The following is a 22897-nucleotide window of genomic DNA, read 5'->3' as shown; positions in this document are numbered from 1 at the left end:
TCTGCAGATAGGAAAGAAGCCTTGTGTGCCAAAAGGGTGTGGTCCATGCTTTCCTTGCTAGTCTACCAATTTTAGCTTGAGAATGCAAAGAGAAAATGCTGCAGTGAAACACACACAACACATACACACATGTATACATATGTATAAGGATACTAACATAAATATATACCAACACACACATAAGCACAAATATATACCAACTCACACATAAACACACACATATACACACAAATAAGCACCAATGCACAAATATGCACCAACACATGCACACAAACAAATGCACACATATACACCAACACATGCACATATACACACAAATGTATACAAACACACATGCACACACAAATATACAGCAACACAGATACATACAGAACCCCCCCACATATATATACATATACATACATACATATATATACATATATATATATATACATATATATATATATCAACACACATACACACACACACCAACAATCCAAAGACTCTTTTCTGCCAAAATGGCTATTTGTAATGTGGGGTTTAATTGAACATTTAATTTGAGGCCACCCATTTCTTAGTGATAGAGGAAAGCATGTCTGCACCTGTTGCGAAGTCTCTCTTATGGCTGGACACAGACACAGACACACATATATAGAATATCATCCCAATTTTAGCATATGTACTCGTGAATAAAGTGCGAGTGCATATTAAGTATCATCCAAGTTTAGCATATGTCCCAATCAAGCAGTCAGGATCAGACATAGACACAGCACATTTTAAGCTTAGGCAAGTACTAAGAGGTCAGGCAGCAAAGTCCTGCTTCCTACTTCTCAGCCCTGGCAGAGAGTGCTCAGGACACCTCTGTTGTATGACACTAAAGTTTGAGCCACTCCAGTGACAAGTTGCTTTCTAACCTGAGGAAAGAAAGAATCGATCTCTCTGACTAGATTTGTTTAACAAAAGTCTTACAAAAATAAAATCTGTTGACCCTGCAGTTTTTTTATTTTTTATTTATTTTTTTTTTTCTGTTAGAGGCTACTGCCTTCCTTTGGAGTCGCTCAGAACAAGAGATGTGCTTTCCCGCATAGAAACTTAAACTTCTGCTATCAGTCTCAGCAGGGACTCAGAGTATGATTTCTTCCCTGTGTGTTCCTGAGGTTCATTTTCACAGTCAGTGCTGCCCTACCTATAGTGCACCACTCCACCTTGCTCATCAGGCAAGCAAAGGTTGCTGGGAGGCTGGGACACTATGGGTCCACTGCAGTGCCATCATTCTGCTTACCAAAGGCCATTTGAGGCAGCAGGTAAGTAAGCAGTTATGAGGCACATTGGGTTTCTGATTGGTACCAGCCTGGCTAAGGCAGAAATAGGCTCTAACTTAATAACCTGCTCATCACACACAGTAAGAGACACCCTGACTTATTCAAAGACACCGTGGGTGGTGCAGAGGATGAATAAGCATGATTCACTGCCACTCTGGCACCCGGGGCATGAAGAATAATAAAACCCGAAGAATTGTAGCCGCCTGAGTAGTAAATTAAGAGATCCAGGGCTCAGCTAGACTCTAGACATCAATGTTACCATGGCAATAAAGGGCCCCAGCGTTCAGCAGCTATTACAGAGCAGGCATCTAATAGGCTAGTCTGTGTCACAGCCAAAGCCCAAGGGGCTAGCAAAGAAGACCAATTAGCATATCCATTCATTATGGACCTCTGCACACTTCTTCTCTTAATTCCAATTAGTTGTTTGTTTGAACCAACATCTCTTGTCTGTATTATACTCATTAGTGCCTTTTAGCCAGTAGAAATAGGATTGAATTTCCACAAGGACTTCACAATTTCCCAAGCCTTCATTTTTTCCCCTGGGGGTCTAGTCTTATGTAGTCACAAACCCATGGCCTTCAGTCCCTCGAAATAAAGGCATCTCTTACTCGACAGATGGAAACTGCTTTGGAATGTGATGTGCTAAGGGATTTTCCTGGAACCCAGTGAAATAGGGATCTGAGGCCATAATCTGGACCATTTAGGTCAAGGAAACCCTCTGATCTTAGCCAGTGAGCATGCTGGCTTTGCCTACTGGCCATTACTCAGAGGCTAGCTGTTCAGGAGCCGGGCAGACATTGGACACCAGGAACCAGGCTGACACCATCAAAGTCCGGTTGTAACTATTCCAGTCTGAAGTACTGCCCTTCAAGGTCTGGCCTGAGCCCTGCTTATTCTTGAAAACCTCCCTTGATCATCGTAGCCCCAAGTGAATTCTCCCTCTTCTATTCACTTTAAGAAGGACACCCTTTGTTAGGAAATATTTATGGACAGCCTCAGACCCCAATTTGGCCAATAATTTCCTTGTTCAAGTGACTTGTCCAATGAGTCCAGAGGTGAGTAATACTGAGGGACAGGGATTCTCCACAGTGCCTAGGTGACTCCAAAACAAGCAACTCTTGAGCTCCAGTACACTACCCTCACCCTACTCCTCACCCCTGGTGTGGGGATCTAGCTACTCCCTACATAGGGAAGGTTCTTAACTGATCTTTGATGACTGACGTACACTGCCTACTCACATACAAACACACACCTAGATGGAAATTATCCACGATTACAGATGTGAGGAATCAGCCCATGCCACACAGTAATGTCAAAAATTCTCTAAACTGCTCTATCAGGGACAGAACAACAGAACAGTCCAGAAGACTGTATCTGTTCCCAATTGTCAATGGCCATAGAATTTTACCAGAGCAGATAAGTAGGAAATCTTATGGGAGGGGGAGACAAAAAGCAGCTGTTAATACTTTGGCCAAGGAAGGGGCGTGAAGTTTTAAAGACTTGGATAATTTGTCTTTGATGTATGGTCATATTCAAGGCCTATCTTGATTCCTCCTCCCATGCCTTTGCAGCCACTGTTCTACTGAGCAGTGTTGGCTGCATTCTGCTGCACTGCTAAGCATGTTGTCTTTATTTAGCATGTTGCCTTCTTTTTTTGACAGAAATGGTTTTTTTTTTCTTATTTCTTTGTATGGGCATTTTGCCGGCATGGATATTTGTATACCACATGCATGCAATGCTTGTGGAGGCCAGAGAGGGTGTTCAGTCCTCTGGGACTAGAGTTACAGGTGTATTTGAGTTGCCATGTGGGTGCTGGGAATTCAACCTGGGTCCTCTGGAAGAGCAGCCAGTGCTCTTACCTGTTGAGCCATCTCTCCAACAACTTCTCTTTTAACTAGAGTTCAGAGTTTTTTGTTTGTTTGTTTGTTTGTTTGTTTGTTCTGACATCCTACAGGACCTGGTTTCCCCATCCACCAACCCTGCAGTTAGCACTGCAGAAGACAGTCTGGACTATAGTCGAAATACATTGCAAACAGACTGAGTATGCATTAAACCAATCGGGATAAAAGATTCTGGAGAATGCAATGTTTTGTTGCTTGAAGTTTTGCCACTCCAAATCTTCTTTTGTCCTCCTACTCCTGATTTTTGAAATGTAATTAAAATGATCAGATTCTGTTTTCTTAAGATTAATTTGATTTTGTGTGTACGTTGGTGCACAAGTAAGTGTGGGTATCCACGGAGGCCAGAAGAGGGCATCACTTTATCTAGACCTGGAATGGCAAGCAGTTGTGAGCCACCTGCCATGGATCGTGGGAACTGAACTCGGGTCCTTTTCAAGAGTAGAAAGTGCTCTTACTGCTTGGCCATCCCTCCACCCTCTAGGAAGATAGGCCCAGTTAATGGATCCTGTATTTAGTTTTGAGGCTTCCATGGGCCTCTGGTTTATCACATTCAACACCAGGGATAACACAAGCGGAGAAAGTATAAGAAACAGAGCTAGACTCCAGTGCAGGTTATTCCCTGAAATATATCTTAATTTTATTGAAATTCAAACAGAGGAGCAGGATTCTCTTTTTTGTAAGTGGCTTCTCTTTAAACATGTGGGGACATGGGTGTCTTGGAAGAGCCTGGATTAGTGACATTAAAATAAATGAAGTGTTTAAAGTTAACTGAAACTAAAGTTATTGTCACCAGAATAGCGTAGACTTAGAATTATGATTAAATCTACCTAAGTAATTGTGCTCTTTGCCTTGGTTATGCCCAGACCCTTAGTTTCTGCAATATTCTCAGCCACTTGGGTGAAATGGACAGAGGGAGTGGACCACAAACTCCACCTAGACCCCAGAGTGGTGGACCAAACAGACCCAAAGTGTTGTGCAGTGTTCTTAGCAGTTTCTATGCATTTTCTTTTGCTGGATCCCATTTTGGCTTCAGGAGTTATATATGTCTGGGAAACTGACACTGCAAAGTTCTGCCTTGTTCCCTGCCCTGATGCGAAGGGATAAATATAGATCTCAACCACTACAGAAATTTGGCCAGGATTCCAAGGGTGTGTGTATGAGGGTCAGTGACTGATGGGGCCACTGTGACATGTGGCCTAGGAAAATGCTTCTTTATATCCAATACCCTCTTTGGGATAGGGAGGGTTAAAGCAGGGGCGTGACATCTAAAATTAAAAGGCACAATGCACATTTTCAGGAGTTCATGAACTGATCTAGTAAGGAATCTTTTATAGGTGGCTTAGGGAGTGTGGGGAGAAAAGGGTAGGGAGAGCAAAGGGAATCTTCCCTGACACCCTAGATCCTTTTGCATGAGATCAGCCTTACGAAAAAAGCAAGTTATTCTTGGACATCTCCCCTCACCCTAACTCCCATCCATGCCCCACCCCTTGCACACACACCGATAGCCAACTCTCAATTGAGAAGAATATGACTTAAGATTTCCATTGAGCCCATCATATTTCGGGTGCCGGAGAAGGGCAAGGGGTGGAAGGGCACATGAAGGGGGGTGGTGAGTTGCTCATCCTCGTGACCCAGAATATCTCCCCCTCCCTGTAATGATGAGCTTGCTTTTCCAAAAGGGCTTTCCTTTGATTCCAGGAAGGGGCCAACCAATGAGAGAGGAGCATGTTAGATTATTTTGGGGAAGGGCTCGTGCCAGCAAGGTTCACTTTTAGTAGGCGCCAAGTGTCCCCAGCAACCAGTGTCTCCTGTACCAGCAGAAGCTCCAGAACTCTGCCATACTCGCCTGCCTCTGCGGCATCTTGGCCCACTGAACAGCCATGAGAAGGCAACTCCGCTCCAGAAGGGCTCCGGCCTTTCCCTACGGTTATCGCTACAGACTTGTGAGTCTCGGAGAGCCGAATATTTTGCTGCCCTTTTAAAATTGGTTGGGTTGGGTGCTGTGTAGAGCTTGGATTAAGGCTGCTTTGCTTTGGGATAAAGAGGAATAAACGAAGTTTAGGAAAGCCCTGACTTTGAAGGAAAGTGACTCCCTGAATCCCAGGGCACCCTAAATTGCTGAATGGAAGGAGTGCTGCTCTCTTCGTGGGGGGACAGAAATAAAACAATGGGAAAATACTAGGGAATAAGCTTTATCTTAGGAGTCTAAAATATGAACAGACCTTTGGCGGATGGGAGTAGAGGTTTCCCTGCAAGAAATCTGGCCAGGAGAAAAGGGAAAGAGTAGAGGAAACGAAAGGCGCTGCCTGGCCAGCTGTCCCAGTCCCTTTGGGTGGTGGCTTTTAGGAACCAGCTGCTCTTTTTCTAAGGCAGAAATTCAAACTGTGGCCAAAATCACAGCATCCTTGATAGGAACTAGAAGGAAGCTTAAGCATTATTCCCCCAGAACCCCTCGTTACGTTGAAGGAGGCTGTTGCTGATAACCTCCTTCTGACAGTAACAGAGTGCCAGACTGACTTGCAAGATAGTGGGGACCCTAACATGAGAATGTGCATCTTGTTTGTGGCTTGTGCGCTTTCCACTGTGTTTATGGTATACAACCTCTTGAAGCACCAACCCACCCATTTCATCACCTGGTCTGCCACCTCACTGCATCAAACACATACATCCACATTCGTGCACATACACCCGCACATAACCTCTGTACCACTGTTTACTTCCAGGTTCCTTTACAAATGAATGTGGTCCAAATGTGTCTTTACATTTACTTTGCTCTAAACCATAAATGTATATACAACACTCTCAGGCCAGGTATTCTGAAACCCAAGAAGATTGGTAGATGAACCCCAAAGAAAGCAGCATAGCATAAACCATTTCTCTTCGCATATGGCCACTTATATGCCTAAGGGATTAAGGGGAAATTGTCAAGATTGAGCAGTAAACAAAAACAAAAACAAACAACACAATTCTTCTAACCTCATGCCAACCACTAAGGGAATTTCTTAGCGCTGTGATGTAGAGTCTTTATTTTAATACCTGCAGTTTCTTTCCTCTTAAGACCCGTCACGGTCTATTGAATATATATAGCTGTGTATTACTTGGTTTCTTTTCTATGTTGAATTTCTAAAATTGTTGTATTTAACTCCAGCTATTCATCCAGAAGTTTCAATTTTAAGTGCCACAGGGGATCTTGCTCCTTATAATATCTGATCAAGTTAAAATAAATCAATTGATGCAATTGTATCTGTATTTTTTCCTATTATATTAACTAGCCATTTAGATGTTTTCATGATGTTACTCAGTGCAAAATCCAAATTTATCCTTTGGGTCATACTGCTTGTTTGTATATTTGTTTATATATTTAGATTTCTCAAAATGGAGATACCTCCTGTCCTTCAGGCTTCCCTTTTAGGGAAACATGAGGGCTCCAGTACACACCCACTACCATATCTGAGCATGCTCACACTCCCTATCACATGAGAGTGGTGCCACTTTAGGAAACTGACAGAAACAGAACCTTGGATGAACGTCCTCATCGACAAAGCATTTCCTACTGGAATGTGTTAAATAATTGCATGGAAGTGCATTTTTTTTCACAGGATTTCGTTGACAAAGAGCCTTCGGGAAAAGCCTGTCTTGCGCATGTGGCACATCCCTATCCCTGGAAGCAGGGAAGAGGAAAAAGATATTTTGGGTTCCTGAAATAAAGCTCAGGTGGTAGGAATCTGTGAGGGGAAAATAAGCTCCAAGATTAATTCTTCCTGAGAGGATAAGACTTTAATGACAGCCATTTTAATAAGATTATTGGGAGAGTACATATCTACAAATAAAATAAGTCCCTGGCCATGACCAGCTGCTTCCTCTGGAGAGCAGAGGTGGTAGGCAGGCACAGGCAACAAAAGGAAGTCGTTCCAGAAATATAAAGGGATTTCAAGTCCTTCCTGATGAAATGTCACATTTCAAATTCTGGGAGAATTTAGTGCATGGTTTTTCTAGGGACTATGGTGACTAGCCAAACTAATATGTGCGACTTCTGAGGTTAAGGGTGACAAACTCTGAGAATAAGGAAATATGGCCCTTCCACCTGTGTGTTCAAAGCCTGATTTAGGAGATAAATGTGAATATAAGTTCACACACGAGTGAGACATTTAAGACTGTGCATCAATTCATTTAGCACTGAATGATAGGCAGGGTTGATTTTCCTAAGCCTTATACGGTGAGTCCATGTCAAAGTCAGAAATACTGGATTATAAGCACCTACATTTCGGGAACACAGACTCTAAGACATTATCATGTTCATGAATCTGCTAAGCCACTTCTAGCCACTTGTGTTCAATGTGATGGAGGAGAAACTGTGCAGATTATCAAGAGACACAAGTTCCGAGACTGTCAACTCTGTCATGGATTTGCTGTGTGGCTTTGGCCAGATCCTCTCCCCTCTCTGGAGCTCATTTGGACAATCATAATTTGGAAGCCCCCGTAAGTTTTGATATGGTATGTGATGTGGAGCTATACGCTTGAACAAATTACAGAGCAATTAAAGGGTGCTGGTTTATCAAGAGCTAGAGAGCTCTGGGCAGACTAAGTGCAGAGGGCAGAGATTTGTCATTCCATAACACTTTCACTGATCTGAACAATCCAGTTTGCTTAACTCTCTGCTAAAGGCAGTATGGGTAGCTGAGTGCCCTCTAAGTGGCCTTTGAGGAATCGGGCAGGAAGGGGGCAGCACAGAGTCCATGGCCTCTAGCATTTGACACATCCAACCCCAACAGGTGCACCAGCTCTGACACTCTTCAGACTTGGACAGCACAGAGAAGGGAGGGTGGCCTGATTTTCTGCTGTTGCAGTAAGTCTTGGCAAACTCCCAAAGAGCAAGGGTACAAGACTCCAGCCTTTACATCGGAGGCATATGAAATCCCACTGGCGATGTCTGGTTTTTCTTTCTTTCCTCCTCTCTTTCTGGTTTGTCTAACTTTCTTAAAACAATTTAAAGATTACTGTACTGACTGTAATTGATTGACAAATATATGCTGAGTACTTACTTTGTGCCCAACTTTTGTTTTTATATTTTTATTTAATTTTGAAGCTAAAATATAACTACATTCTTTCCCCATTCCCTTTCCTACCTCTAACCTCTATTTACCGCCCCCACCTTTACTCCCTTTCAAATTCATGGCCTCTGTCTTACTTTTATGTATATGTATAATATATTATATATAAGTAAATCTGTTCAGTGTTATTTATGGATGGATGTGCCCAGCTTTTTCCTGAGTTTTTTTAATTTTATTTAAATAACTTTTTTTCATTTATTTTAATACCAACCACAGTTTTCCCTACTTCCATTCCCCTTCCCTACTTCCCATCTACCCACCTCCTCATCCACTCCTCCATCTCCATTCTGAAAGGGGCAGGCCTCCCATGTGTGGCCAACTTTTTAACTAAGCTACAGGGGGAAACAAAGGAAGTATCTGTTGGGATCTCATCTCTCAGGGGGTCTGTCCATCTAGCTTAAAACAGGAAGCAGGAAATGAGTCTTTGTTTGTGTTGGGAAGGCAGTGGAAGTTTTGAGGAGGGGTACAGCCGTTGGCTTGTCCTCTTGATATCTATCTGCCTGAGTCTATTTTTAGTCGCAACTTAGGATGGTGAGGTCAAGCAGCTGAAACTGCACAGAGCATTAGGACAAAGCTGGCTTGAGCTGGGAAGTTGCCATCATGGGCATAAATGTCCAAGACTAGTCCGTCCTTGAGTATGAGCTCAGCTCAGTCCTGATAGGGCAAAGTTAACTGGGAGGCCAAGGGCCGGGACAGAGCAGTAACATGAGATGCCATAGAGGAAGAACCTAAAAACCTGATCTTGAAAGGAAAATGTAGCATAACTGTGGGAATAATTCAATATGAGCTATAGAAAGGATGCTCCCTCCAAAAGATTGGAGAAAGAAAATCCACCTCCTGCAACAATGTGTATTTTTCTGAGGATGTGGAAATCTGAAACACCTCCAAATATTGAGTTATTTTCATTTAGTTTGGCTGGTGGGATATGCCATTGGGATTTTCCTTTTCTCTTTTCTTTCATTCTTCCTTCCTTCCTTTCTTTTTTTTTTTTTTCATGGAGAGGTTTGTGTTTTGTCACTGCTCCAGGATGATCAGGATGAAGTGAATCAGAACTACTTAGCAGATGAGGAGGAGGAAGCAGAAGAAGAGGCTCAGGTCATGATGGTACCTGGTCTGGAGGAAGAGGAAGAAGAGGAGGAAGGAAAAGAGGAGGAGGAAGAAAGGGAGGAAGAAGGTCAGGGTCAGCCCACAGGCAATGCCTGGCAGCAGAAATTACAGATCGTGACTGAATACCTGTGGGACCCGGAGAAAAGGATGTCTCTGGCCCGAACAGGTCAGAGTCGGAGTAAGTCCCATTCATTCCAATGCCCCAGTCTGCTGTCCTTGGCTTTTGATATGGTACCCAGAGCTTCTCGGCTGTACGCTGGATGGGTTTGTTACAGATGTCCCTTAACATTTCACAGAAAGACACCAATGGCTGGTGACATCCTTCGACTGAGGACTGATCAGATCCATCAGAAAAGACACTAAATAGATGAAAAAGAGTGAATGCATGACTGAAATCTGCTAGTCTCAATCTACAATCTAAAATAACCCTGAGAATGAGTTGAAAGAGCACAGGATTTCTCACATTCCAGTCCTGTCATGTTCTATACACGTTCTATACACGTTCTATACACGTTCTATAGGCTCATCATGTAGTCCCTCATAGTCACGTGGGAGGGTGGGAGATTCTGCTTTACCTCTCTAACAGAATCAGTGTAAGACTCCAATATAGGATGAAAACCATAAGGTTGAAAGCAATGTGTAGAAGGCAATTTCTAGGATATGAGGCCAAAGCACTGCTACTCTAACCACAGCTTTATCCATTAACTTACCAGTGTCCAAGAAGGAGGGCCCAGAAGGCTGTCCAGACTCCAGCTTGTGCGTGCTTTATAACTCCATGGTAAACACAGAAGAACTGGTTTTAAAGAGATCATTTGCTAGGGACTAATGTTGAGTTTCCATGTTGATCGATCATTGATAGAATTTCATATCTTAGCTCTTTCTCATTATATCACATGCTGCCACCATTTTTATTTCACAAATTGCCCAGAACGTCCTTCTCAGGATGCTACTCACTTCTTAAACTATTATTGCGGAGCCTTCTCCTCAGGAGGTTTTGTGGGTAGTAAAATTCATCCTTCCCACATTCCGCACAGCCCAGAAAAAAGAAAGCAGCTGCTGATTCCTAACTCAGTCAATCCATAAGAGGAAATTACAAAAATAATTAAATAAAACTGCAAGTGCCATGGATGAAGTACTAGTCCCCTGCTGCCAAGGGTCTGGGTTGTTGAAGTCGATGGCCATTCTTTCCACAGGCCCTTTTGGCTAAGAATTGTCTGTTTCATACTCAATGCTGTTAATCCAGCCAGCCAGTAGCCAGCTCTATTTCCTGGAATTAGGAAGAGCAGGTGTGAGGCTATAACCATGCCCATCTCCCATTGCTCCTCCTCAGTTCCCAGCCCCAGTCCTGCCCATCCCTGGAACTGTAACTAATGAACCATTTAAGGGACATTCCAATGTTCTGGAAGCTGCAGACAAATGTTGGCCACTCACTGGAGCTCCAGAGGGGAGCACAGCTGTTTCTTCCTTGCCTGAAGAGGACTGGAAAAAAATAGGCCTTGGGAAATGCAAGAACAATTCTGGGAGGCGAACCCATACTTTAACCCTTAAACAGCCATTCCCCAGATAGTGTCCATCTAAATTGCTCTGGTAGATGAGAAGCTGTGGGACAACAAAGAGAGATGATGTAGGTAGACCATGGGGATGCTTCTTTGTAAGCTGCAGTCAGACCCATGGTTCAGGTCTTAGGCTAGCCCAGCAATTCAGACACCTGTCAGATTGTCCCATGGCAAGGCACAAATGTTCATAGGATTCATACATCATGAGGTGCATGCATTACTGGCAGCTAAGTGACCAGAATACTGACAAGAATCATATGAGGTAATAATATTATTATCCTATTTTACAAGTGCAAAAACAGGCTAAGAGGGGCTGAATAACTTGCCTAAAACCACACAGTAACTAAGTAAGTGATAATTCTGGGATTTGAATACCAGAATTCATTCTCTTGCCAGAATACCTCACTATCTTCATGAATTTGAGCAATGAACAAGGCTCTCCCTGATCTGTAAGGTCTGGGGAGATTGGCTGCTTCGTTGGGTAAAGGTCTGTTCAAGTCTGGGTGGGGACTACTGAGGACAGATGCCTAGAGAAGGGCTCCAGGTAAAACTATCTGTCTGGAACAGGAAGGATTAGAGAGACTGACGAGTTTAAATGGGGCAATGCTTGCTTTTGCCTGGGGGGAGGTGAAAAACTAAACTATCACAGACTCAAGGACACCTCTCCCCATGTAGGGCCAAGGGGACTCATTACTAATGTCATTATCTTATCTATAGCTTTCTGGCCCACACATCTTGAGGAGGAAAGAAGATATTGCCACGGGAATAAGCCTGCATTTATTCCCTTGATTCCTCTTCATGCATGAAACTGGATCTCTTGACCCCTAGGATGGCTCTGGTCTATAGGTCTATTCCCAGGATGGGAATAGGAGTGGGGCAATGGAGGCAGATGCAGAGGACACACCTCTTTAGAATAGCTAATGAGCAACAGGCAAGAACCACAGGCACACAGACATAGTTGTGTTTCTTCCCTGGGGACTCCACATACATCAATGTGTCCATGTCACAGCTCTGATTTAGTTCACCTGACACAAACATAAAGGGGCAGTTCCATTTCCGGCTGGATAACTACAGTCAGCCTCTCTCTATCTCTCCCCTGGCCCCCAACTGTATTTGGTTCATTATGCAGTTTAAAAATTTTAACTGCTTTTGGGGGTACACTGAAGTTGTGTGATATATCCCAGTTTCTGGTTGATGGTTCAGTTCAAATCTGCAGTTTCCAGCCTCATGTCATGTCTATGAGTGAAGTCAAATATGTTTGCCTGAGGTGTCCCCAAGGAAGGCTAGAAAAGAGCTCTGGGCAACTATCCCATGCTCATTTGCCTCACCCTGTGTTACAGAGTCCTGGGACAAGCATAATCCTAACACAACCCACAGAAGAGCAATTCATACAACTGTGCATCTGAGCTTATAGCAATAATAACAATATTAATAATAGCAATAATGATGGATGCCATTTATAGAGCACTTAGGATCTGCCAGGCAATGTGCCATGGTGTTGATATGCATTATTTAATGCTTATTTAATATAGCAAGTACTATGCTACTGTCCTTGTTTACCAGATGAGGACACTGAGGCCCAGAGTGGCGAGCATCATATCCAAGATTAAACAGCCAGAAGAGGTAGAATCAGGATAAGATCAGGAAAAGTGTGAATTTCAGATATTGCCAGGGATACAGATAAATATATGCTGTAGATTCTACAACTTTCCCCAAGTTCACATACAACAAGTATCAGTGATTAAGTACCATTTCCTCCTGCTGTCCTCCCCATCCTTCATTATGTTCTCTTTGGAGAGAAGAGCCACTTAAACTTTGCTAAGGATGAGTAAGATTATAAATAAGTAGTCAAGGATAAGCCTTGATTAGAAGAAAGTCCAGTGGAAATGAGTCAAAGCTTTGAATTCTAGGGCATGTGAAAAGAAATCCTGGTTTTCAAACCCCTGCAAATATCTATAATCACTTAAACCAAGTTGCTAGGACACCTACCATAATGAATAACAAAGAATGACCTGTATTCAGGACGCCAACCATGGCCTAGACGACTTCCAAACAATCTCCCCTCTGCTCTCTGTTGAAGTCCACTCCCTATAATCTTTTTTTTTTTTTTTAGTTTTCTTTTTTTTAATTTATTTTATATAACACTCCCTATAATCTTGTTTGTAGTCATCTTGTGCTCTGCAAGATTTTCCACTGGAGATACTGTAAAGAAATTACATTCAGACCCCCGACACATACAATCTTCACCAATTCCAGAACGACAAAGTCCAATAAGAAAGGCTACCCTGAATCTGCCTGAGTTGATTATGGTTCATGGGTTCAGTGGAAAGGTGGGACTTATTGGCAAGCACTGACTACTGTCATCTTCAATTGCTCTACAGGTCTGATTTTAGTCATTTACTTCTTCTTCTATGCCTCCTTGGCTGCTGTGATCACCCTATTCTTGTACATGCTGTTCCTAGCCATCAGTCCCTACATGCCAACCTTCACCGAGCAGGTGAAACCTCCTGGTGAGTGTGCCCAAATGCCCTGCGTTGTCAGAACTCTCTGGACAGAAATCTGCTTGCACAGCATGTTCAGCCTCAATTAACTTTGCTTCTTCCCGGTAATGACTTAGAGATTCAATTATTAAGAGGAAAAGTGAAACAGTACTTGGCAAATTATGGTCCTTTTCATTTTGATTGCCAGGGGGTGGTGTCAAGGGGAACCCATATAGAAAAAAGTACAAGAATGGGTTAATATATCCAAGACCTGTTTTCATTGCCAGGAGTTATGATCAGACCCTTCGCTCATAGCCTTAACTTCAACTTCAACGTTTCCGAACCTGAAACTTGGCAGCGTTATGTGATTAGCTTAAATGGCTTTCTCCAGGGTAAGTTCCCCTGTAGAGTGGAAATCTCTTTAGAAAATTAGTGGGTGGGAATCCAATATTCAAAATCCATGTGGCCCAGAAATCTGATGTAATGACTTCTACCCACCATGGTCCTGTCATTTTTGCATGCCTGCCTGCACTTTTTATATGATTTTTTAAAAATTCTCTGACTGCGTGTTGCCCAATGTGAGCTCTTTAAGGCACACAGCTTGTTTTCTCTTCATGAACACCGTCCAGCACCCAGTTAAATCTAGGGCACATCCAGGTGATCATCTTTCTGAGTGAGCTCTTGTAAAAGGTAATTCTAAGGGAGAAAACGGCGAGGTAAAGTGCGGGGAGTGTTCTCCAAGTTCCCGCCTCCTACACCTTATCAGGGTAAGAGAAATCTGGAGATGAGCTATCTTGAAGAGGGAAAGTGTCTTTTTGTAACAGCAATTTAGAAAGCAGTGAGAGAACTAAATCTCTGACTAGCATTTTGGTCGCAAGTATTTTGAGAATCCCTGTGTCTGTAGTGTTCTCAGGTACACTTTCCAGGACAAATGGATGGCTTTGTTTTTCACCCCATGAAAGCTAAGGTGGTAGTAGACTGTGGAATCTTTAAGAGAGAGAGAGAAGCTCCAGAGGAAGTGAGTCCCTGGGAGCAACCCTTCAGGCCTTACGGCCAGCCCTCACTCCTGTTCACTCTGTTTCCTGAGTATGGATGCAATGTGACCACCCAGCCACCATGCCTTTCCTGCAGCCATGCGCTCTTTGTCATGATGGACTGTAGCCCTCCAGAACCGTGAGCCAAAATGCACCCTTTCTCCCTGAATTTGCTTCTGTCGGGTATTTTATCACAGCGACAGAGAAGTAACTAAGAACCCCAACTTGGAAATGATAACACATGCCTGTAAAATCAACATTTAGGAGTTTGAGGTTAGGAGGATAACTTGGACTCTGGAGTTCCAAACCAGCCTGAGCTATATAGGAAGACAACCATCTCACAATAAATACATAAATGAATATCTCTTGAAGTTTGCATTGCTGCCCCTAAATTTTGTGGATAGGGACACTGAGCTAGACTGATTTGGATAGCCTGGCCTGGCAGAAATGGGATGGGAGTGAAGGAAGCTAGTAGAATATGTGTTGCTTAGGGGGAATGGTCTCTTGGCCTGGAAGTGATACTCTTAAACATGTACATTTTGTCGTTCGATTTTCACCAGGAATAATTTGTCCTTTTTTTTTTTTTTTTTTTTTTTTTTTTTTTTTTTTTTGAGAGAATTGTAGCTCAGACCGAGGAACTAGATCACAATCTCCTGGCAGCTGAGTCACTTTGTGAACCCATATGTTTTGGTGCCGTCTGCTACTCAAAAGTAGTAGCCTGGGGTCTGCAGCATGGGCATTACACAGGTGTTGGTAGGATCTCAGACCATACCCATAGCTTTTGAAGCAGTCTCCATTTCAAAAATTTTAGGCGATTTGTATGCACTTTTAAGCTTGAGAAATGTCATCTCTCCTAACTATGCTCTTGCCATTTAAGCGGGAGTTAAACTCAGCCTTGTATTAGTAACACTTACTGCTATTTGGGGTGAGACAGCTTCAGAGTGCGCACCTGTAGAATGACAGAGCTGGCTTCTTTCTGGTCCCTGTAGTTCTATTTTGAACCACAAAAGTATTTTGGGCATCTTAGTCAGCACAGAATCTTTCTTTAAAAAATGCTTGTGAGCTATTTCAAATGTGCATATTGCCAGACTTTCTGCGGAGGAAATCCCTGCAACAAGATCGTAGATGGGAAAACACCAGTTTTGACATGAAGATGAAGGCAGGGAACAACAGGAAGGCACTGGGTTACTTCTGAAGAGTAGATGGCTCAGGGATTAAGCACTTGCCACTTGCCAAGCAAGCAATATCAGAGTTTGGGTCTTCTGAATTCACATATGATATATGGATATAGGAGATAATCTATTACTGCTGCTTCAGAAGGCAGAGACATGGAAGGCTGACTAGTGAGACTAGCCATAACGTTAATTTCTGTGTCTGACTGAAATACGCTTGCCTCCATAGATAAAGTGGAAGAGCAAGTCAGGGAGATTCCCAACCCCAGTCTTGGGTTTCCACATGGACATACAACACATGTAACACATTTGCAACACACACACCACATACATAGTACATATGAATGAAAATAAGAAAAAATAATAGATAATATGTCTTTCCCAAAAGGAACTGTCTGAAATAGATATCCCTGAGCATCAGTTTCATTTCTAGGATGGGAATTTTGCAGAAAATGCCACACCCATGTCACAATTTTAATAGAACTACCTCAAGAAAAATGCTCAGCAATTCCAGTGCAGTTTCTATTTTAAAAATTATTATTTGAACATAGTTCTTATTCATTTAAAAAGATTAAAATAAATCCTTGAATTAAATGTAGTTTTGTCAAAATAAAAAATGTAGTCATACTTAGTGTGTATCTAAAATAGCTTAGTGGTAGAGAATTTTTCTGTTATATACAAGGCCCAGGACTGCAAATAAAATTCCCAATGGATGGGGGAGAGAAATAAAGACAAAATGGTATCTATATGTGAAAATACTATAATGAACCCTATTTTTCTATACTAACTTAAATGCAATTCAACATTTAAAAGTTGAGGAATTTTAAGAAATAAAATAAAATTACCAGTTACATCTCAATAACATTATATCCAAGTCACAGACTGTCTAGATGTGGAACCTCAGTCCTTTCTGATTTGTACCTCTGGTGGACCATAGGTGGACAGTCTTTTCTTTAAAAAGTGAGTGATTTCAGACAGGACAGCATGTCTGGCTACAAGAGGATTCACCAAGCTCCACCATCTAGAATGATGCAGTAAATTTCCAAAGCCTAGTTTTATGGAATCTGACGGCTCAAATAGTGAACACACGAATAGCCTCAGTTCTCTGTCTTGAGACATGTAACTGGGACAAACTGTCTAACATAAAAGGACCAGAACTCCAAGTATCTCAGACTTAGAGAAGCCCTCACTCTCTTGATAGAGCCCCTATAGTTGTCGTTAACCTCTAGCTTTCAATGTAAACTTCCCCCTTGCAGTGGTAACTTGCCTCTTTAGAGGTTGAATAGTTGCTGGTTTTTTTCCTTCTCCTCTCTCTCTCTCTCCTCTCCTCCCCTCTTTTAATAGTCCTTCTATTCCCTCCACACAGCCACCTGTTCTTGACATCAAAGGGAGACATTTCCCAATTTGAACTTTAGGAAGTTTAGCCTAGAAACAGATTCCTGACATATACTATGCCTTGATACGATGCAGCCCCTCTTCCAAAATCTACTGATACAGACCCATTTTTCTCTCAGAATAGAAGGGATGGCCACTCCAATTTTGCTGTTTGACATATTGAAAGGAAATAATGGGAAATAGAGAAAAATTATAAGATGATCAATGTATATCAATATATAACCCTGAAATGGACACTTGAAAGTTCTAAGGAAAAAAAGAAGCAAGGGATTATACCATCAGGTGGGCTTAGAGACAAGAAGGCTTCCTAGAGCAGTGGTTCTCAACCTGTGGATCATAACCCCTTTAGGTATAGCATATCAGATATACTGTATACCAGATATTTACATTATGACTCAAAACAGTAACAAAATTACAGTTACCAAGTAGCAATGAAAATAATTTTATGGTTGGGGATTACCACAAAATGAAGAACTGTATTAAAGGGTCTCAACATTAGGAAGGTTGAGAACCACTGATCTAGATGGATGATACTAGGAATATCCCTCAGGTACCTAGTGCCAGTCCACGGGATTAAGGTAGGACAAGAGAACTTCTGATGGATTACAAGCATATGTGAAGAGACTTAGAGAAAAGCACCAAAAGCATGGACTTTCCCTTCTAGCACTTCTCTAACATGACACTTTGCCACCCACATATGCTGTAGGCTATAATGACAGTCTTCAAGAGGAAATGAATGTAGATTGTCCTCCGGGACAGTACTTCATTCAAGATGGAGATGAAGATGAGGACAAGAAGGCCTGCCAATTTAAGCGCTCCTTCCTGAAGAATTGCTCTGGGCTGGAAGACCCTACTTTTGGATACTCTACTGGACAGCCTTGCATCCTCCTCAAGATGAACCGGGTATCTTAGCCCTTGGGATCTGTTGATGATGAATGGATGAGTAGGGTAGGAGAGTGTGGAAACCACATTTCTGTTGCACTCTGGTATTCTCACACTACAGGTTTGGCCATTTTTAGCCATAGCATAAAAAATACAAACAACCAGACAAATTCATATTTTCCTGAATCTTTCCTAGTGTCCTTTCCAATGCACAAACCCGCCCCTTGAGGGCCACTAGTTGAATGTAATGGAGTGTGTCTCTAATCTCAGCACTCAGGAGGCAGAGGTAAAAGGTTTTCAAGATGTAAGCCAGACTCTGACTCAAAAATAAAATGGGATTACTGAGATGTTTGGAACACCGGGTTGTCATGGGGACATGATGGAGAGCAATTCTTATGTGTTCATGTCACTTAAAAATGCACTGTTCCAGTCTAAAGAGATGGCTCAGTGGCTAAGAGGACTGGCTGCTCTTACAGAGGACCTGGGTTTAGTTCCCATCTTCCACATGGCAGCTCACCCCAGAGTCTGTAACTCTGGGTCTCAGGGGATCCAATACTCTCTTCTGGTCTCTGCAGGCATTGGGCATGTATAAGGTGTACACACATATATGCAGGCCAAACACCCACACACATAAATATAAATTAATAATTTTAAAAAACGTACCTTTTTAAAAAACCTTGCCTTCCTTACAGAGTGACAGAACCTTTTGCCAAATATAGTCTTAGTGAAACTAGAAAGTTCTTTACATAGTTTTGGTTATTTTGCAGCAGCTTTTTTTTTCTGTGTATGGACCTAAGACACAAATATGTCAAGGAGCAAGCAGGGCTGTGTAACTTTGGAGTTGTTTGTAGCATTTCTAAAAGGGGGCATAGATGAAATTATTTGTGAAGAATGAGAAACAAAAGCAGGGAGAAAAAAATCCATTTTTGCTGTGTAATCTTTTTCTTAAGAAAGAAAGAAATAGGCCAGGTGGTGGTGGTACACACCATTAATCCCAGCCCTTGGGAGGCAGAGATAGATAGTCAGATGTTTGTGAGTTCAAGGCCAGCCTGCTCTACAAAGCAAGTTCCAGGACAACCAGAGTTATTACACAGAGAAACCCTGTCTTGAAAAGGCAAATAATAATAATAATAATTATGAATGAATGAATGAATGAATGAATAAATAAATAAATAAATAAATAAATCACTGGTTTTATTTCACTAGATTGTAGGCTTTCGGCCTGAGCTTGGAGATCCTGTTAAGGTGTCCTGCAAAGTTCAGGTAAACTATCCTTTTGAGTAAGTATAGTTAACAGTTTTGTTTCAGGCAAACAGAGAGTTCTTCTGTTCCAAGTACTTCTATATGGGTGGTGTGTAGGAAAAACACTAGTATTTTTCATAATTATCCCCTCTTTTAATGAACTAAGGGTTTCTTATTTGCAGAAAGCATTCAATATGTGTTCATGCACGTGTGTGTGTGTGTGTGTGTGTGTGTGTGTGTGTGTGTGTGTGTGTGATTTGCACCTATGAAAGCCAGAGAGAGAACCTCAGCTAGAGGCCATAGCATGGAAAAACACTGTGCCAAGACATTAATTGGGATTCTGTTTACACTCTTTGCTTTCAGCTCTAATGGCTTGTTTCTTTGAACTAAACAAGCAGCTTTCATTAGAGTCATTAGTCCCTGATTTTAAAACTGAATTTTACATTTTACAGCAATGACCAGTGGTATTGGGTGTTGCAATAACAAATGACTACAAGAGAAGTATAAACAGAAGTCCATTAATATGCTAATTAACTGTCCTTCAAGGGACCATTAACTCCTATCTCATCTACACCAATTAGTTCCTTTGTAGGCAAAACCCCTCAATTTTGGCATTGCTTCTTAAACAGGCAGTAGCTCCCTTCTGTTCAGTGACATCATCTGCATCCCCCTAGCCTTGGACAGTTGTCTTACAAACATTACAAAAATAGTCGTTGTCAGAACTAGTAATAAAGCAGACAACTCTAGTCTTCATGGGGGCAGATCAGAAAAGGCAGTACTCAGTCTGCCACTCAACCGCATTTGGCAAGTGTTTATTGATCACGTGTTATATCCTAGGTATTTAGCTAGCTGTCGGGGATATCTAAGTAAACATAACTGAAATCAGGGCCAAGAAGTATTAAGAGGCAGAATGAAAGGTACTGCAGGGACCCCGAAGAGAGAATGGTCGGAGTCATGTGGGGAGTGGTAAAAAAAGAGGCTGAGCTTCTAAGGTCAGGCAATATTTGCCAGCTGAACAAGGTGAGAAGAGAAGAGCATTCAGTCTGTTCAGATGTATGTGTGTGTACATAAAGTCACATGTGGGGTATGACTACAAACTAGTGGATTGAAGATAAATTCATTCGTTTGTGAAGATATGAATAAGTCATGAAGACCAGTGCAGTCTAAAGTAACATCAAGTGCTGTGCCACTGAGCCACATCCCTAGCTCTTAATCTAACATATTAATTAGGCCAACTTCTATTTGCATTTCCCTAATGTAAGCTGTTCATTTTCCAAGTTATATACTGAACCTTACTGAGAATGATCCTTTTAAAAAATAGAAACACTAACAGTCTTTATAATTATCAATACTGGGCAACTCCATACCCACTGGTAGCAATCAAGCAGGATGATGTAATAACCAAAATTGAACTATAGGGTACTCACATTTTACCAAACAAGATTGCAGCATATAGTATATAGTATATTGACAGAAGTGATCCTAATGAGTGATTGCCTAGTAGAGATGCACCCTTTTTCCGTACGGGTTCCAAACTGCCCTTGTTGTAACAGCCATAGCTCATAGGCACTCCATTATCCTGTTTAACCATTCCCATTATTTGGTTCCTCTTGCTTACTGTCTGAATTCTGTGGACAGAAGCATGTGTTCAGATAAGCTAACTACAGACGGTATGGCTATCCATCAGGTTCCTGTGTACCTGGTCTGACTTCCAATAGAACTGAATCTGCAATGAGGACTTAAGAAATGTTCCCTAATGTATACCTCCTTCAGCTGCAAAATCCAAAGCAGGTTCCCATACTGTGATTCTCTGGAGATAGGTTACAATCATAGGCACTTTCTAGGACAGCACCAAGTACTCAAAGGCCTTTGATGCTTTTCTACCTAGGACCCAAGAAACCAGAACAGAGCCATAACAAGTGACTTTTCCCTCAATAACCCAGGCTTTCTACATGATTAGATTTTCTTTAAACTGTAAAGCCAAGACACAGTCACACCCTAGAAATGCTTCTCTGAGGACAAATCAGGCTTGAGCTCTACCCAGTTCTGAATTTAGGTTTGGGACAATAGGTTGAGAGTCACACAGTGATTTTACCCGAGCCCGAGTCCCTTTAGACTAGACACTAACTCACTCTGTAGCCCAGTATCTCACCTATGTCTGCTCTTGCTTACAGAAAGGTGATGAAAACGACATTCGATCCATCAATTACTACCCAGAGTCAGCTTCTTTTGACCTCCGCTACTACCCTTACTATGGCAAACTGACTCACGTAAGCTGTATCCTTCTTTCTTCCTCTTCTTTCATAAAGGGCTCAGAGACAAGGATGGGATGCTTGAGATGGGTAAGAATTGGGGAGCAGTGCCAGTAACAGACAGATGAATAATTATAAACTATAATTCCTTACAACCACTGATCTTTTAAATCTGAAAGACTGTCAAGGCCGGGTGTTGGTGGTGCACACCTTTAAACCCAACACTTGGGAGGCAGAGGCAGGTGGACTTCTGTGAGTTCAGGGCTATCCTGGTCTACTGAGCTAGTTCCAGGACAGGCTCCAAAGCTACTAAGCGAAAACCCTGCCTCGAAAAACCAAAAAAAAAAAAAAAAAAAAAAAAAAAAAAAAAAGACTGTCAAATATGGCCTCATCTAAACATTTCAGTTTTCAAATGAGAAAATTGGAGCTCAGAATGGGCAAGGACTTACCCAAAGTCACACAGGTAATTAGCAACCAAGCCAGGGAGAGACAGATGATTAACAGTATGTTTAATGTCCAAGTAAACACACATTCCTGTGGGCCAATGCAGGCTTCATCTCCAGTATAGGATCTTGAGGGATACTAGTTTTGGTTTGATTTATGGTCTGATATCCATAAAATCAAATCATTCTGAGTCAGTACTGGCTTCCCCCCAGAGGAGAGTCAGGCATCTTGACATTGACTTATGAGAGAGCCGTGTAATTTCTCTGAAGCAGGGAAAGCATGTTGGTTGTTGTGACCATTTGGGGCATGGCTTCATAAAGTCTGCAGAGGTTACCCGGACCTGTCTTGACCACCCCCATCCTTGGCCCATTTAGAATTCATTGTTCTTTCACCTACAGGTTAACTACACCTCCCCCCTGGTGGCAATGCATTTTACAGATGTGGTGAAGAACCAAGCAGTGCCTGTACAATGCCAGCTGAAGGGCAAAAGCATCGTAAATGATGTCATCAATGATCGTTTTGTGGGGAGAATAGTCTTTACCCTGAACATAGAAACCTAGGAACTCCAGGGGCCATTCCCACCAGTTCTGGTTCTGTTTTGTGTTAGTCCTGGTAGCACCTCGATTCCTTTTTCTTCAGTTAAGACACAACCAGATGGAAGCCTAAGATAGCAGATCATCTTTCCTTGCCTTTGATGTGTGTATGAAGTGATATTGTGGGAGCTGCTTGGTTTGTTTTTTTTTTTTTTATTTTTGTTTTTTGTTTTGTTTTTGTTTTTGTTTTTTTAAGGTCATCTCTCCCGATGACAAATAAGCTATATTAATTTCCTCTTCTTCCCTTCAAATTCAGGCCTATTCTTGCTGCTAGAAGTCTCACTCTATACACAAACAGTATCTGATAGCATTCAGCATTGTCAGAACAATGTCTATCATGTTTTCTAAGAATGTGTTGGTTTTAGAGGTGATATTATTCCCAGCCAGGTGGATATTCTACCCCCCCCACACACACACACCTTTAAAA

General features: G+C 42.0%; 1 protein-coding gene across 1 annotated transcript; it reads left to right on the top strand.

Moving 5' to 3' along the window:
• The first annotated feature begins 5009 nt into the window (after positions 1-5009).
• Atp1b4 (ATPase Na+/K+ transporting family member beta 4) lies at positions 5010-22601 on the top strand. Its single transcript, XM_051178389.1, has 8 exons — positions 5010-5145; positions 9340-9586; positions 13358-13486; positions 13744-13848; positions 17764-17960; positions 19146-19202; positions 21356-21451; positions 22276-22601. Exons 1-8 carry the CDS (start codon positions 5083-5085, stop codon positions 22435-22437), a joined length of 1056 nt encoding a protein of 351 aa, XP_051034346.1. The 5' UTR covers positions 5010-5082; the 3' UTR covers positions 22438-22601.
• Positions 22602-22897: the final 296 nt, after the last annotated feature.

The sequence above is a fragment of the Phodopus roborovskii genome, unplaced genomic scaffold, assembly GCF_943737965.1.
Source record: "Phodopus roborovskii unplaced genomic scaffold, PHOROB, whole genome shotgun sequence".
Taxonomy (NCBI): Eukaryota; Metazoa; Chordata; class Mammalia; order Rodentia; family Cricetidae; genus Phodopus; species Phodopus roborovskii.
Note: the sequence above shows the minus strand (reverse complement) of the source record. Positions and strands in the feature narration are given on the sequence as shown.